At 48.3% G+C, this 17955-nt stretch overlaps 2 protein-coding genes across 2 annotated transcripts; both read left to right on the plus strand.

The window, feature by feature from the left end:
* The first annotated feature begins 242 nt into the window (after positions 1 to 242).
* Positions 243 to 1208, plus strand: LOC127047823 (olfactory receptor 52B2-like). The gene has a single exon (XM_050946700.1). It carries the CDS (start codon positions 243 to 245, stop codon positions 1206 to 1208), a length of 966 nt encoding a protein of 321 aa, XP_050802657.1.
* A 9033-nt stretch (positions 1209 to 10241) lies between these two features.
* Positions 10242 to 10847, plus strand: LOC127044351 (olfactory receptor 52B2-like). The gene has a single exon (XM_050939105.1). It carries the CDS (start codon positions 10242 to 10244, stop codon positions 10845 to 10847), a length of 606 nt encoding a protein of 201 aa, XP_050795062.1.
* The last annotated feature ends 7108 nt before the right edge of the window (positions 10848 to 17955 follow it).

Consider the following 17955-nt stretch of genomic DNA (forward strand, 5'->3'; position numbering starts at 1 on the left):
GCTGGTGTAAGTGTAAGATGGGGAGCAGGTCTGCAGCTTGTCACAGCAGCACAGTGTGAGAGGGGGCACAGACTGGGGGAGTCAGAAGGCTCCACGAAACCCCAGTTCCATGTGGTTCCCAGTGGGGAACCCATCACACTGTAACAAATGCAGTCCAGTCCTAGCCGACACTCACCTTCTCACTGATTGTCTCTTTTGCTGTTAGTAACAGGAAACTGAACAGAAAATCCAAATGATGGCACATGATGCCAGCTGACAATCACACCTTTTCTGACCCCATGACCTACATCCTGACCGGCATCCCGGGTACGGAGGAGTCTCATGTCTGGATCTCCATCCCCTTCAGTCTGATGTACATTGCAACACTTTTCGGGAACTCTCTCCTACTATTCATCATACTAACAGAACGAAGCCTCCATGAGCCCATGTATCTATTCGTGTCCATGTTGGCTGCTGCTGATCTGCTGTTATCTACCACTACGGTGCCCAAGATGCTGGCTGTATTCTGGTTTAGAGCAGGGGAAATTTCTTTTGCTGCCTGCCTGACCCAGATGTTCTTCATCCATGTCAGTTTTATGGCTGAGTCGGCCATCCTGCTGGCCATGGCGTTTGATCGGTACGTTGCCATTTGCAACCCCCTGAGATACACCATGATACTAAACAAGTCTGTGATTGGGAAGATAGGGCTGGCAGTTGTCACAAGAAGTTTCTGTTTCATTTTCCCCGTCATCTTTTTTGTGAAGCAGCTGAAGTTCTGCAGAACCAACCGCCTGCCTCACAACTATTGTGACTACATGGCCATAGCCCGGCTGGGCTGCAACAACATCACAGTCAGTGTCTGGTATGGCGTAGCCATGGCTATTTTAGTAATTGGTTTGGATGCTGTGCTCATTGCTGTATCTTATGGGCTGATCCTCAGGGCCGTATTCCAGCTCCCCACCAAGGAAGCCCGGCTCAAGGCTCTCCACACCTGCGGCTCCCATGTCTGTGTCATGCTGATGTTCTACACACCGGCTTTTTTCTCCTCTTTTGCAAATCAATTTGGGCACATCATCCCAGGTTATATTCTCAACCTCCTGGCCAACCTCTATGTGCTCACTCCCCCCATGTTAAACCCCATTGTTTATGGGGTGACAACAAAAGAGATCCTGAAACGGGTGATCAATGTGTTTCATCGATGCTGCAGCAGAAGCTCCCTGCTGAGCTAAAGGAGGCAACAGAAAATGCTGTGGGACTTGTAAATTAAAGCCATGTTTTCATTGGAACTATAGGGATGTTTGAACTATGTCCTTCCACTTCGTAAGGTCGAAAGCTGGTCTCTCTCACCTCAGAATTTGGGTCCAATGAAAGCTCTTTCCTCCTCATGTTGTCTCTGTAATATCCTGGGATACACATGGCTACAACAACACTGCTCACTTCCACAAAAAGCAGCCAGACTGAATAAGTCTCTGTTCTAAGTTGAAGGGAAATCGCAAACCAAGAAAGCACAGGCGTAAAGTCACCATGAGAGAGAGAGAGAGAGCACGATGTGTGCGTGGAAAGCAGCAGCCAAGGGAGAGGTGCTATACAGCATGCGAAGTGCACTGTGCTGAACTTTGGGAGACAGGGGCTCTAGACTTCGTTCTCCCTCCAATCTGCTGTGTCACCTTGGGTTCGTTTCTTTCCTTCTTAATTTTCTCTGTGGCAAAGTGAGCACACTTTGGGGCCAGCATGGAAGTTAGGAGAAAGTATCCTCAGGAAGACAGCACAGGGATTACATGGCCCTCCACTGCACAGCCCAGAACCTGAGCAGGAGTGGCTTTTACTGTGTCACCATGGGCCTCCTCGACCTGGAGATCCACCCCAAGAGGACATGTCTAGGGCAGCACAGTCTCCCACACACCACCCAACAGCAAACATGGTGATTCATAATGTTTAAGGTCAGAAGGAACCACAATCTGACCTCCTGTATAACACAGGCCCTAGAATTATACCCAGTCACCCCTGGATCGAACACATTCACTTGATTTTTGTTACAGTACCTTCCACAAAGAGATGCAAACTCCAAAATCCCTCTCAGGGTCACTGCTTTCTATCCACCTTATAGTCCATTCATCCAGCCCATACTTCTTTAACTTGCTGGCAAGAATACTGTGGAAGACTATATCAAAAGCTTTGCTAAAGTCAAGATATATCACATCTAGCACTTTCCCTATATCCACAGAGCCAGTTATCTCATCACAGAAGGCAATTAGGTTAGTTAGACATGACTGGCCGTTGATGAATCTATATTGACTGTTCCTAATCACCTTTCTCTCCTCCAAGTGATTCAAAATGGATCCTTTGAGGACCTGTTTCAGGAATTTGCCATGGACTGAAGTTAGGCTGACTGGTCTGTAGTTCTCCGGGTTTTCTTCCTTCTCTTTTTAGAATATGGTTAGATTTGCCTTTTCCCAACCATCCGGGGCCTCCCCCGATCACCCAAAAATTTTGAAGAGACTAGCCAATGTCTCTGCCATCGCATCAGCCAACTCCCTCAGCGTCCTTGGATGCATTAGGTCTGGACCCATGGACTTGTACATGTCCAGCTTTTCTAAACAGTCCTTACCCTGTTCTTTCACTCCTGAGGGCTGCTCACCTCCTCCCCATGCTGTGCTGCCCGTGCAGCAGTCGGGGAGCTGACCTTGCCAGTGACAACTGAGGCAAAAAAAGCATTGAGCACTTCAGCTTTTACCACATCCTCTGTCACTACGTTGCCTCTCCAGTTCAGTAAGAGTTGCCCGACTGTCTTGGCTAATAGCCGTTGATGGATCAATCCTCCATGGACTGTTCTATTTCTTTGTTTCCCCAGTTATCCATGTGTCTCGTTCTTCTTTCAATGCAGTTGTACTTTTGGCCATCACTTCATTCCTCTTACAATGAGTTCCCCAGGTTACATCTCTGTTGTGTGAAAAAATATGTCCTCTTGTTTGTATTAAATCTGCTGCCTATTAATTTCATCAGGTATCCTCTGGTTTTGTATATTGTGAGAAAGTAAATAACATTTCTCTATTCACTTTCTCCACGCCAGGCATGATTTTATAGACCTCTGTCATATTCACCCTTACAGGTCTTTTTTCTAAGCTGAACAGCTCAAGTCTGGGTGCTGGCTGGTGAGTCTTGCCCACATGCTCAGGGTTTAGCTGATCGCCATATTTGGGGTCGGGAAGGAATTTTCCTCCAGGGCGGATTGGCAGGGGCCCTGGAGGTTTTTCGCCTTCCCCTGCAGCGTGGGGCACGGGTCGCTTGCTGGTGGATTCTCTGCAGCTTGAGGTCTTCAAACCAATTTTGAGGATTTCAATAACTCGGTCCTGGGTTAGAGGTTGTTATATTATTGGATGGGTGGCGTTCTGTGGCCTGCCTTGTGCAGGAGGTCAGACTAGATGATCATATTGGTCCCTTCTGACCTGTGAGTCTATGAGTAAGTCTTTTTAGTCATGTTGAAAACCCCCAAGGTAAGAAAGGATTTTGTGGGGAAGCCAGAGGGCCTTGCACCCCAACTCCACAGTTAGCCGTGACTCTCAGACAGAATGGAAAGAGGAAGAACAGACCTTGTTAGCAAAAAACCCCTGTCTTTCAGAAAATTCATCTTGGGAGGACCAGGACAGACATCCTGGACTTCCATCTCTCTGAGTCCCCCACAGCAGACTGCCCAGCTTCCAGTGGCCCGACCTCTGACATGCGCATTACTCCTTCTCCTTGTCTGTGTCTCTCTTCCTAGGCAAATTGTCACATGGTTGCATTCCCCTCCTGGCTCTCAGGTGACTAAGGGCACCGACCATCGCTTACATGCAGACAGCTGGAGCGATGTCACCTGACCCCAAAGGCCTCAGCAATAGTCACACACCTGTATTCCCACCACCTCTGCATTGGTGCAGCACACAGGGAAACTGAGGCACAGACAGTATTCATGCAAAAATGTAAGAATCAAATACACTCACATATAATGTAATGACTTTGTAACAGGTGTGTCCTGGTGCCTAAGGGCCCTCTAGACTGATGTTCAAGACCTGTGGTCCCTGACACACAGACGGTAATGGAGACTGAGTCAAACACGCCAAGGTCAGCCTTTTCTTCTGCCACCTTTTACTATTGCAGCCTATCAAGTCTGGACTGAGAAGACAAAATCTCTGACTCTGCCCCTCACTGAGAGAAGCGATCAGGACAGTCGACCTGACCTGAAACACCAAGGGGACATTACCCAGTGATAATCTTAGACTTGCAGGGCTGGAAAGGATCTCATGGGTCATCTAGTCCAGTTCCCTGCACTCCAGACAAACATTTTCCTAAGTGGCTGCTGATTTAAAGGGTTTCAGGTTTGGACGCTGGGGCACCGGAATGTGGGGGGCCAAGGCCCATGGCCCCATCACTTATAGAAGTTGGAGGGTTAAGCCCTCCCAATGCTTACAGCCAGAATGGTGAATGACAGAGGGAGGGGGTGGAGAGACATGAGTGGGGGGCAGGGGATTGGGGAGCAAGGGGTGGGACTGGGACGCAGGGGAAGGGGTGGTACAGGGTGGGGGCTTGGGGGACGGATGATGCGAGGGCGGGGCCCCCTGAATTCTGCAGCCTGGGCTGTCATTCTCAATGCCTTGCTAATGACCAGCAGCAAACCCCTCCAGGTGCTGTTGTCACTCAGCACAACTGAATGTGGAGCTCCCCCCTACCCCCGCTAGATTGCATGTATGCTCCCAGAGCCGCTCATGAATCACACAGGGAAAGGCCCCATCCAAATCCTCCCAGCTCCCAGCCTTCTACCTCAGCAATACACCAACTTGCACTGCTGAAGACGAGCAGTGCACATTTATTAACTGATTCCCCACTTCATCAATGGAAAGTGGATATACACCAGCCTTTGCAACACCTGCGCAGATTTACCACACGCTTCAAGCAAACTCCTTGGTAAAGACAAACTGTCAAATACGTTTACCGACTACAAATGATAGATTTTGAGTGATTATAAGTGATAGCCAAGAAATCAGCTTTTGTCACGAAAATAATATAAAATATAAACACAGAGTATAAACCCTGTTAGACTGGGCAACACCTGGATTAAGCAGTTTTTATCACCACACAGGATACTGCAGTTCATAGCACACACATTTCACCCTTGAAACTTGGACCAGTCCCGTGTGTTGGAGTCTTCAGGGTTCTGAGTGTCCTTGTTGCTTGCAGCATAGGTGGGGGCAGGAGAAAGACCAAGTGTGGGGTCCTTTTGTTCTGTTTTATACCTTTAGTCCCATGTGCTGGGAGAAAACAAGTCCAGGCATGTCTGGGACACTGCTGAGTCTCCAGGCAAGGTTGAGCAATTCCCCTGGTGTGACCTCATGCAAGTGAGTCATTGAATTGTAGCTCCCTTGCTGGACAATGGCTGTTGATGGGCTATTTCACACCCCACCTGGGTCTTGGTTACTTTCCTTGCTGTTGTCCTTGGGAAGCTAATATCTGGCTGATTCCCCACCTTACAGCATGTTTTAGTGACAACCATAAAACACAAGTCTCGTAACTTCATAGACACTAAAACATCCATATTTAGAGAGAATAGTGACTTTCAGCTGATCATAATCTTTCCCCTGACACCTCGCATGTCCTGCTTTATAAGCAACATCACAATTATATATAAATGAGGAATATGGGAGTTACAAGAAGCTTATAAGCAGCAAAGAGTCCTGGGGCAACTTATAGTCCTGTGGCACCTTATAGTCTAGCAGACGTATTGGAGCATGAGCTTTCATGGGTGAATACCCACTTAGTCAGATGCAACCGACTAAGTGGGTATTCACACACGAAAGCTCACGCTCCAATACGTCTGTTAGTCTATATGGTTCCACAGGACTCTTTGCTGCTTTTACAGATCCAGACTAACACGGCTACCCCTCTGATACAAGAAGCTTATAGTATGTCACACTCAGTTTTGCCGTAAATCACCACTCTTTTATTACACACGGTGCTTGTGAGCATCAATAATAAAACAATAGTCAGGTTAGTTAAGCAAAAAGGAGAGTTAACTAGAAATGAAAGAGAGGTGGAAACAAATGGATACAGTATGAAATCACAAAATGAGAACTTGGGTCAATAGTTATCTTTCATAGAATCATAAAATTATAGAATATCAGGGTTGGAAGAGATCTCATTAGCTCTCTAGTCCAACCCCCGGCTCAAAGCAGGACCAACACCAACTAAATCATCCCAGCCAAGGTTTTGTTAAGTTGGGCTTTAAAAGCCTCTAAGGATAGAGATTCCACCATCTCCCTAGGGAACCCATTCCAGTGCTTCACCATCCCAGTGGTAAAATAGTGTTTCCTAATATGCAGCCTAGACCTCCTCTTTGGGACCCTTCTTCAGGTAGTAGAAGGCTGCAATCAAATCACCCCTCACTCTTCTCTTCTGCAGACTAAATAACCCCAGTTCCCTCAACCTCTCCTCATAGTCATGTGCCCCAACCCCCTAATCCTTTTTGTTGCCCTCTGGTGGACTCTTTCCAATTTGTCCATCTCCCTTCTGTAGTGGGGGGACCAAAACTGCGTGCAATACTCCAGATGTGGCCTCACCAGTGTTGAATAGTGGGGAATAATCACTTCCCTCGATCTGCTGGCAATGCTCGTACTAGTACAGCCTTATAAGCCGTTAGCCTACTTGGCAACAAGGGCACCCTGCTGACTCACATCCAGCTTCTTGTCCATTGTAATTCCTAGGTCCTTCTCTGCAGAACTGCTGCTTAGCCACTTGTAACCTGTAGTGGTGCATGGGATTCTTCCATCCTAAGAGAAGGACTCTACACTCTGCTAATAATGTAGGCTCACCCCCCCCCCCCAAGTTTAGTCTGTTGCAGAACTGGCTGGATTCACAAAAATCAGGAACCAATTTTTCATGAGAACTTCCCCGCCCCACAAAATGGCTCCTCAGTGAAAGGATCCAGAGGGCCTCTCCCCACTCTGTGTTATCCTGAAAGTCTTTTGTCTCTGTTCATAGGCATGTCAATCCTGTCTGTTGTAATGTTCCTCACTTACTCTCTAAGTGGTGTTGATTATTTGAAGTTTTCTCCGATGGTTTTCTATTGATCATCTCGGGACAGAGCATGTCTGGAAACTGAGCCTGGCATTACATCCCCAGCTAACCAGATTGGGGTGATGACGCCCTCCTGGAATGGCTATCTCCTAGACACATTGTTGTGGTGACTAACTTCTACTCCAAGTCCATAAAGCTCACTGTTAATAGCAATATGTTATTCCTTAACTATTACCCAGACATGCCTTTTGCAATGGTAATGAAGCTTGACAAGTTACAAGTTTTCTGCACACACCTTACACATGCTACTCTTTATGGATAAATATTCCATAAGACTTGTGTGTGGTGTAGCGATTTTGTCAGGCCTGAGATATGAGCTGTTTGCAAGGAAGAAGGAACTTTTTGCTGTCGGCCTCAATGTCACAACGACCTTTCTAAATAACATACAAAAGGAGAAATGATCAGATCAAACAAGTGAGATGTCACGGAGTCCCCAGGCGATGCTCTGGAACTGGTCACCACAAAGCCAGTCTGGACTTTGGGGAGCCTCCTCTCCCTCGGGGCAGACTCTCTTCAGGGCAAGAAGCTCACATGGCTTCACCTCCTGGGTCTCTCCTTGAAGCATTCAGCATGTGCCCCTCCGTGCTCTTCCCATAGCGAGTCTGCCCAGGTGGGGTCCTGGTGAAGCCACTGGGTCCTGCACCCCCACTCCATAGTCAGACATGACTCTTAGCCAGCCAATAAAAGAGAGATTTATTTGGATGACAGGAACACAGTCGAGGACAGGTCTTGCTGGTACAGACAACAGGACCCCCTTTAGTTAGGTCCATCTGGGGCCCCAGGGAGGCCCCAGCCCCGTTGAGAGACCTGAGCTCCATCTGGTGCCTGTCTCCATTTCCCAAACAGCTTCCAAGCTGAAAAACTCCCCCCAGCCTCTCCTTCAGCCTCTGTTCAGTGCCCAGGCAGAGGTGTCACCTGGCCTCTAACCCCTTCCTGGGTTCTAGCGTTACATGCTCAGGTCTCCTCCCTCAGGCCAGTCTCCCATCCCCCAGTGCAGACTGTCCTTCCAGGCCAACAAGCCCCACTCAGCATTCACAGACCACAGTAAGAACAGTCGCAGTTCACCACATAAGAGGCGGAAAGGGTTAATTCCCTGCTGTTTTTCCCCACCTGAGACAGGCACAGAGACAGGTCCCTGGAGCTCTGGCTCTGAGCTCCCCCTGGGATTCCCAGGGCAGCAGTATAAATATCCCTGTACCTCAGCCCGACCTGGTCACAGGCAGAGATTCCTCCTCCCCAGCTGGGGCCCGAGCCTGGTGAGTCATTTGCATGGAATGAATCTGTGAAGGGGCGAATGGAAACACATGAAACCTGGGAAATGTTGAGCTGGAGTTGGCTAGAATGGGGGTGTGTAACTCTGACTGCAGGGGCAGGACGGGAGCCGGGGCTCTGAGATACGCTCCTGTGACTGCGCTGAGGTTGGGTGTTAGGAAGAGGTCGCTGGGTTACCCTGATCCACTCCCACAATACTCACCAGGGGTCTTGCTGTTGAACTCAGTGGGCTCTGGACTGGGCCATTCTTGATTATGTGACTGTTCAGAGTAAACCACATTGGAAACCTCCTCAGGCCCTGTAATATTCTGCACCCCAAATCCCAAGATCTTCACTCAGGCAGCACTTCCATGAAAATCAATCAGGACCCCAGGACTGAGTCTGTTCTGGTTTGCAGAAATTAGCTGGTTTTAAGCAGCATAGCTGTAAATGTCCAAAATAACCCAGGAGGAACCAATTATAAGGGCTGCTTTGATACTGATTGTGACAAGTTCCCCCCAGGGTGCAATCTGGAACTGCGGTACCTCTGAGCCCGCTGACAGCCTGGGCTCCCTCTCACACTGTACTGCTGTGACAAGCTGCAAAGCCGTCCCACCTGCACTTTCACCAGCATTCACACAGGTAGAGACACACCCAGCTGCAATTGGACACAGGCTCTTTCAGCAGTAGCTTTCCAAGTAGGACCCAAGAACAGTACCATCCTGCCCTGGTCAAATCTGCGCAGTGTGTGTGTTTAATACCCCTACACCTATCACTCAGTGTGAAGATGACCATGCACACTTGGGGTAACCAAACCGAGATTTTCCCCAAGCACTCCAGTCAAAGCTCACGGTTTAGATTATAACAGAATAAGTTTATTAACTATGAAAAATGGATTTTAAGATTCTATATGAATCTTACTTGCATTTTTGTTTATTTGCTAGGTAATCTGCTTTAATCTGTTTGCTAACACTTATAACAACTTAAAATCAATCTTTGGTAGTTTTTTGCTTTATCTACACTAGTGGGTTGGAATGAAGTGCCTGGGAAAATCATAGCTCGACTGGCACAGGCTGTTGTATATTCCTTTCCACATTCAGGGAGGGGGGGAATTCTATGAGCTTACGCTGTACAGTTCTCAGTGCCGGGGAAGACTGTAACATTTTGGGTTTCCACTCCAGTGGGGGGTACGAATCTGGGAAGCTGGTGGTTAATTTGGCTGCAGCCTTTCTATTGTTGGTTCATGCAGCGGCTGGTTAGAGCCTGTGTGTAACTGCAGCGGGGTGTGTCCCTGAGTGTGTGGATGCTGGTGTAAGTATAAGATCGGGAGCAGGTCTGCAGGTTGTCACAGCAGCATAGTGTGAGAGGGGCACAAACAGGTGGGTCAGAGGGCTCAATGAAAACCCAGTTCCAGGTGACACCCAGGGGGAACATGTCACACTGTAACAAATGCAGTCCAGTCCTAGCCACTACTCACCTTCTCACTGATTGTCTCTTTTGCTGTTAGTTCCTGGAAATTGAATAGAAGATCCAAACGATGGCACATGATACCAGCTGACAATCACACCTTTTTTGCTCCTATGACCTACATCCTGACCGACATCCCAGGTATGAAGGAGTCTCATGTCTGGATCTCCATCCTCTTATGTCTGATGTACGTTGTGGTACTTTTTGGGAACTCTCTCTTACTATTCATCATAGTAACAGAACGAAGCCTCCATGAGCCCATGTATCTATTCGTGTCCATGCTGGCTGCTGTTGATCTGCTGTTATCTACCACGGCAGTGCCCAAGATGCTGGCTGTCCTCTGGTTTAGAGCAGGGGAAATTTCTTTTGCTGCCTGCCTGACCCAGATGTTCTTCATCCATGTCAGTTTTCTGGCCTAGTCGGCCATCCTGCTGGCCATGGCGTTTGATCGGTACGTTGCCATCTGCGACCCCCTGAGATACACCATCATACTAACCAAGTCTGTGATCGGGAAGATGGGGCTGGCAGTTGTCACGAGAACTTTCTGTATCATTTTCCCCATCAACTTTCTCGTGAAGCTGCTGAAGTTCTGCAGAACCAAACTCCTGCCTCACACCTATTGTGAGCACCTGGCCATAGCCTGGCTGGCCTGTGACGACATCACAGTCAGCGTCTGGTATGGCATAGCCATGGCTATTTTAGTAATTGGTTTGGATGCTGTGCTCATTGCTGTATCTTATGGTCTGATCCTCAGGGCCGTCTTCCGGTTCCCCTCCAAGGATACCCGGCTCAAGGCTCTCCGCACCTGCAGCTCCCATGTCTGTGTCATACTGATGTTCTACACACCAGCCTTTTTCCCCATTTTTGCACACCAATTTGGACACCTCATTCCAGGTTATAATCTCAGCCTACTGACCAACCTCTATGTGCTCATTCCCCCCATGTTAAACCGCATCGTTTATGGGGTGACAACAAAAGAGATCCTGAAATGGGTGATCAATGTGTTTCATCAGTGGTGCAGGAGGAGCTCCCTGCTGAGCTAAAGCAGGACACAGAAAATGCTCTGGGACTTGAAAATTAAGCCCAAGTTTTCATTGGAACTGTAGGGATGTTTTTATTATGTACTTCCACTGCGTAAGGTCGAAAGCTGGTCTCTCTAGTCAACAGAATTTGGGTCCAATGAAAGCTATTTCCTCCCCCAGTTTGTCTCTCTAATATCCTGGGACACACATGGCTGCAACAGCACAGCGCCCTGCCACAGAAAACAGCCAGACTGAGTGAATCTTGTTCTAAGTTGAAGGGAAACAACAACACAAGAAAGCACAAAGGTAAAATCACTTTGTGAGAGCGAGAGCACGGTGTGTGCTCCTCTGTGACAAGCTGCATCCGAGTTGCACTCTTAATGGCCAAGGAGAGCAGCAGCCAAGGGGGACGGGCAATAAAGCCATGGGAAGTGCACTGTGCTGCACATTGGGAGACGGGAGCTCTAGTGTTCATTCTGGCACTGACCTGCTGTGTCACCTTGGGAGAGTTTCTTTCCTCCTCAATTTCCTCATTGCCAAAGTGAGCACATTTTGGGGCCAGCATGGAAGCCAGGTACAAGTCTCCTCAGGGAGACAGCACAGAGAACATACAAAAAGGCATCTACTGGGACAGACAAATGGTCCATCTAGCCCAGTGTCCTGTCTTCCAACAGTGACAAATGCCAGGGGCTTCGGGGGAGTGAGCATAACAGGTCAATCATTGTGCGATCCATCCCCTGTCTTCCCATCCCAGCTGTTGGTGGGCAGAGGTTTTGGGACACCAGCAGCATGGGCTTGCATCCCTGTCCAGCTTGGCTAATAGCCATTAATGGACCTATCCCCCATCAACTTATCTAAATCATTTTCAATCCTTTCCCATCACACCATCCCCTGGCAGTGAGTTCCATAGGTTAGCTCTGTGTTCCATTAAAAAACATACATTCTCTTTTTTGTATTAAACCAGCTACCCTGGTTTTTGCATTGTGTGAAAAAGAAAATAACATTTCTCTATTCACTTTCTCCTCACCAGTCATGATTTTATAGACCTCTGTCATAACCCCCCTTAGTTGTCTCTTTTCTAAGTTGAACGGTCCAAGTCTTTTTAGTCTCTCCTCATATGAAAGCCATTCTATACCCTTAATTGTCTTTCTTGCCCTTCTCTGACCCTTTTCAAGTTACACTATATCTTTACTGAGATTGGGTACCAGAACTGCACACACTATTGAAGGTGTGGCCGTACCATGGATTTATATAGTGGCAGCATAACATTTTCTATCCATATCCTAATGGTACTTAAAGATCTATTAGCCTTTTTGACCACTGCTGTGCATAGAGAAGAAATTATCAAAGAACTACCCGATGACAGCTCCACAATCTCTTTGTTGGGTGGTATCAGCTAATTTAGACCCCATCCTTATATATGTGTATTTAGGATGATTTTTTCCAGTGCGCATCATTTTTCACTTATCAATGCTGAATTTAATTGGCCATTTCATTGTCCAGTGAGATCCCTCTGTAACTTTTCTCAGTCAACTTTGGATTAAACTATCTTGAATAATTTTGTGTCCCCTCCAAACTTTGCCACTTCACTGTTCACTACCTTTTCTGGATCATTAAGGAATGTGTTGAACAGCACTGGTCCCGGTACAGGATCCTTGGGGGATCCCACTGTTTACCTCTCTCCATTGTGATATGAACCATTTATTCCCCCTTATTTCCTCTATTTTAACCAGTTACTGATGCACAAAGGGGCAGGGAGATGTAGACCCTGGATGACATCCATACAGGCTGTGAATATGGGGTGGGACTCAGGAGATTTGCATTCTATTCCCACACTCTGCCACCACCCTACTGGAGAACCTTGGGCAAATCACTTTGCCTCCCTGTAACTCAGTTTCCCCTTCTGTAAAATGAGAATAATGACACTGACATCCTTTATAGACTGCTTTGAGATCCACTGAAGAACAACTGCATATTATTATTTAATCTTGTTTCCAGTGGGGCCCAAAGGTCTGTGCCAGACACTTCCCAAACTGAGACGTGACCCTATACTGAGGAACTTACAGACTAGACATCACACCAAGGCCAAGGAGAATCTGACCAGGGGAACTGGCCCATTGGAGGCTTTGCATCCCCATTATTCACTGATTCACTAATTCCAAAACCAGAAGGCAACATTGTGCTCGTACAGTCTGATCCCCTGCATCTCACAGGCTGGAGACCTTCCCTCAAAAAATTCCCAGGGCCGAAATTTTAGAAAAATATCCCACCTTGATTGAACAATGGTCAATGATAGAGAATCCACCACAACCCTTATAAATTGTTCCAATTGTTCTTGCTGTTAGAAATCTCCACTTTATTCCCAGTCTGAATGTGTCTAGCTTCCACTTCCAGCACTGGATTGTGTGAGACCTTTCTCTGCCAGGGAGAAGAGCCTGTTGTTATATGTCTGTGCCCTGTGTAGGTACTGCCACCTGATGAGCTGAAATTACCTCTGAGCCCGTTATCCCTGCCAGCTTGGGACTCCAGAACCCTGCCTTGTTGTGCCAGATAAGTCAGCCTGCTGCAACACAGGCCTGGGCCAGCCCCTCAAAGGAGCAGATTGTAACCAAAAACAGTTCAGCAGATTACCACGCTAGCATCCTGACACCCATTTCCCAATGGGATCCATACCCCAAATAAATCTGTTTTATTCTATATAAAACTTACACAGGATAAACTCATACACTTTCCACCCTTTGTGACACTGATAGAGAGATATGCACAGCTGTTTGCTCCCCAAGCCTTGTCACTAAAAGCTGTGTGCTGTAGACAAGCCCTTATTCTCCTAACTCTAGACAGAGAAATAATACCTGCAAACAAATAGGATGAACACTCTCAGTAGATGATAGGCTTTGTAATGACACCTTTTTGAATAAATCATATTCCAGTTACATCATATTTACATTAATAAGCATATATTCAAAAAACATATGGAGTGCAACATCATACTCCCTCTTTGGTCCCAGGTGAGGAAGGGCACCAGCCATCGCTGACATGCAGGCAGCTGGAGCCAGCTCACCTGGTCCTGAGGCCTTCAGCAAATGTCACCCAGCCTTATTCCCATCACTTAGTCATTGGTGCAGCACAAGAGGGAAACTGAGGCACACACAGTAGTCATGCAAAAACGTAAGACTCAAATACTCTTGTGTACAACATAATAAGGAGGAAAAACCCACTTTGTCACAGGGGTTTATTAGTGCCTAAGGGCCCTGGTGCCTGATGTTCAAGACCTGTGGTCCCTGACGCCCAGACAGTAATGGAGGCAGAGTCAAACAGGTCCATGGCAACCTTCTCTCCTGGCGCCCTTTACTATTGCTGCCAATCTAGTCACGCTGAGAAGACAAATTATCTGCCTCAGCCTCTCACTGACAGAAGCCATCAGGACAGTTGACCTGACCTGAAACACCAAGGGGACATTACACAGTGATAATCCTAGACGTGTAGGGCTGGAAGACACCTCACGGGTCATCTAGTCCAGTCCCCTGCACTCCAGGCAAGCATTTTCCTAAGTGGCTGCTGATTTAAAGGGTTTCAGGTTTGGACGCAGGAGCACTGGAATGAGGGGTGGCAAGGGCCTTGGCCCCATCACCGATAAAAGTAGGAGGGATAAACCCTACCAATGCTTACAGCCAGAATGGTGAGTGATGGGGGAGAGGGTGGAGAGGAGTCAATGGGGGCTCGGGGAGAAGGGGTGGGATGGGGCCTCAGGGGAAGGGGCTATGAGATGGTGGGGCCTCATGAGGAGGGGAGGTGCAGGCAGCGGCTCGGGTAGAAGGAGTGAGGTGGGTTTTCAGGGGCAGAGGCAGGGCAAGTAGGGGCCTTGGGGAAAGGGACAGTGTGGGGGGGCAGGCCCAATTTCAGGCACCGGTGGGCCCCCGTCCAACACACACACTTTTTGGGAGCATCCAACGCTTCTGTTTGGATGCTGAGTTGAGCCATTCAGGGTCTGTCTTTTCACAGCTGCTGAGCACCCACCACTCCAATAGCAGAGAGTGGGAGTTGCGAGTGCTCAGCACCTTTTGAAATCTAGGCTGAGGTGTGTCCCAGGGTGGGTGCTGCAGCAGGTCAACTCTGCGCCTTGGTAGAGGAACATGGGAACCACCAGACTGGATCAGACCCAGGTCCATCAAGCCCAGTAGCCTGTCTCCAGCAGTGGCCAGCATCAGATGCTTCAGAAGAAGCTGTGAGAATCTCTCATGAGGGGATATGGGATAATCTTCCCCTCACACCCTGCATCCCATCCTTATCTCTAACAGAGATTGGCTAAAACCCAGAGCCATGGGAGTCACTCTCTCTTATAAAATGTGTGTGGTCATTAGGTATGGTAATTCTGGGTATTTTTGATAGATAAATGTCCAATCGCTTTTTGAATCTTTCCAAAGTTTTGTCCTCAACAAAATCCTGCAGCAGCGAGTTCCACAGTTTGCTTATTTGTTTTGTGGGAAAGTATTTCCTTGTATTGGTTTTTATTTGCCACCTTTTACTTTCCTTGCATGTTCCTTGTCCTAGTGCTATGAGAGGAAGAGCAGCTCCAGATTTCCCCTCTCTCTACCACCTACCATCTTACATAAACACAGAGCGAGATAAGGGGTGGGGGAGGTGATATATTTTATTGGACCAGCTTCTGGTGGGGACAGCGACATGTTTTCGAGCTTCATGGAGCAGTTCTTCAGCTCTGGGAAAGGTACAGATAGTTTAGTGTGAGTAGTTTGCACCTATTCAAAGGGACCATTCAAAGTGATAAGGCCGACAGAAGTTGGTCCAGTGAAAGATATTCCCTCCCCCACCTTGTCTCTTTTATATCCTGGGACTGATGTAGCTACAGACACACACACACACACACGCAGGTTTTCGGGATGGTTGGACTAAGGGAGACTAAAGGCAGCCTGTGTAAAAACGACTATGATGGTTCTTTCGGCTCCCAGGACTGTGAGTCACCCTGTTACCCCCTGACTTCAGGATCCAATTTTTCATGAGAACGTCCCCGCGCCAGGAGATGTCTCCTACTTGAAAGGATCCAGACGACCGGTCCCCACTTGGGGTTATCATGAAACAGTCGTTTGTCTCTGTTCATAGGCCGGGCAATCCTGTCTGTTGTACGGTTCCTTTATTTACCTCCAGGTGGTGTTGACTGCAGTTGTTTCTCATGGTTTTCCATTGATAATCTTGGGCTGGAGCAAGGCTGGAGAACTGAGCCTGGCATTACTTCCCCGGCTAACCAGGGTGAGGTTACAACTCCCTCCTGGAAGTGCCATCACCTAGACACACTGCCCTGGTGACTAACTTCGACTCCAAGTCCATAAAGCTCGCTTGACAAGTTACAAGCTTTCTTAAAACACCTTACATGCTACTCTTTATGGGTCAATATTCCGTAATACTTGAGTGTTTTGTAGTGAGTTTGTCAAGCCTGAAACAAGACCTGTTTTCAAGGAACTCTTTGCTGGGGGCCTCAGTGTTACAAGGACCTTTCTAAATAATGAACAAATGGAAAAATAATCAGAGCAAACATGTGAGAGGAGGAAAGGGTTAATTCTCTGCTGCTCTTCCCCACCTGAGCCAGGCACAGAGGCAGGTCCCTGGGGCTCCGTGCTGGCTCTGAGTCCCTGCTGGGATTCCCAGGGCAGCAGTATAAATATCCCTGTAGCTCGGCCCTGGTCAGTGCAGATTCCCTGCCACCTGCAGCTCCCCGACCCGGTCACAGGCAGAGATTCCTCCTCCCCAGCTGGGGCCGGAGCCTGGTGAGTCGTTTGCATGGAATGAATCTGTGAAGGGGCGAATGGAAACACATGAAACCTAGGAAATGTTGAGCTGGAGTTGGCTAGAATGGGGATGCGTAGCTCTGACTGCAGGGGCAGGAGGGGAGCCGGGGCTCTGAGATACACTCCTGTGACTGCGCTGAGGTTGGGTGTTAGGAAGCGGTTGCCAGGTGACCCTGATCCACTCCCACGAGCGTCACTGGGGGTCTTGCTGTTGAACTCAGTGGGCTTTGGACTGGGCCATTCTTAGATATGTGACTGTAGAATAAATCTCATTGGAAACCTACTCATGCCCTCTGGTACTCTGCACCCCAAATCCTGAGGCCTTCACTCAGGCAACACTTCCATTAACTCCATAAGAACATCAGGACGGGGTCAGTTCTGGTTGGTAGGAATCAGCTGGTTTCAAGGAGCTTAGCTGTGAATGTCAGAACTGTAGAACCCAGGAGCAGCCGATTATCAGGGCTGCTTAGATACTAATGTCCCACCTACTTAGGGTGACCTCCTCTCCCTATGCTGAATGCAGGACACCTGGTAAAATTGCTTGTATTCAAGGGAGCTCCATGACAATCAATCAGAACGATGCAGTGCAAATGTTCAAATTAACAACAGGTTGATTGAGCCCCTGTTAAAAACAACTAGGACATAGTTGTTTTCTTTGTAACTACCTTCTTCTCTTTAAGGCTTTAGGGTTCACACAGGGCGGGGTGACACACACAGCCCTACCCGCCCACACACACACACGAGGAGAGGTGACACACACACGTTCCTGTACACCTCTCTCACAAAAGCAGGGGTGACTGACAAACCCACCTGACCCTCTTTCCCTGGCACACTGTACCTTTCATGCCTGCCTGGACCCCGGGATGCATCTGCCTCTTCTGCTACCTTGCACCGAGTCTTTGCAAGGCAACATGTGGGGGCAAGGGGGATGCAAGGTCACAAACCACCCGCCTCCCCCGAATTTCTGCCAGGGTTCACACCAGAATATGCCCAGCAGCAGCCTTTCAGCACAGAGCGGGAAGGAAGGGACGGGAGCTGCTTCCAGTTGCAGGGGAGTAGGGGGGACGGGGAAGGGATAAGAACATGAGAATGGCCGTTCTGGGTCAGAACAAAGGTCCATCCAGCCCTGTACTCTGTCTACCGACAGTGGCCAATGCCAGGTGCCCCAGAGAGAATGAGCAGAACAGGGAATCAGCAAGTGATCCATCCCCCTGTCACCTACTCACAGCATCTGGCAAACAGAGGCTAAGGACGCTGTTCTTGGCTAACAGCCATCGATGGTCCTATCCTCCATGAATTTATCTAGTTCATTTTTGATCCCTGTTATA

This window comes from Gopherus flavomarginatus, chromosome 1 (assembly GCF_025201925.1).
Source record: "Gopherus flavomarginatus isolate rGopFla2 chromosome 1, rGopFla2.mat.asm, whole genome shotgun sequence".
Lineage (NCBI taxonomy): Eukaryota > Metazoa > Chordata > Testudines > Testudinidae > Gopherus > Gopherus flavomarginatus.

Coding starts and splice junctions, on each gene's coding strand:
- LOC127044351 (XM_050939105.1), top strand. CDS start 10,242: ATGGCGTTTGATCGGTACGTTGCCATCTGCGACCCCCTGAGATACACC.
- LOC127047823 (XM_050946700.1), top strand. CDS start 243: ATGATGCCAGCTGACAATCACACCTTTTCTGACCCCATGACCTACATC.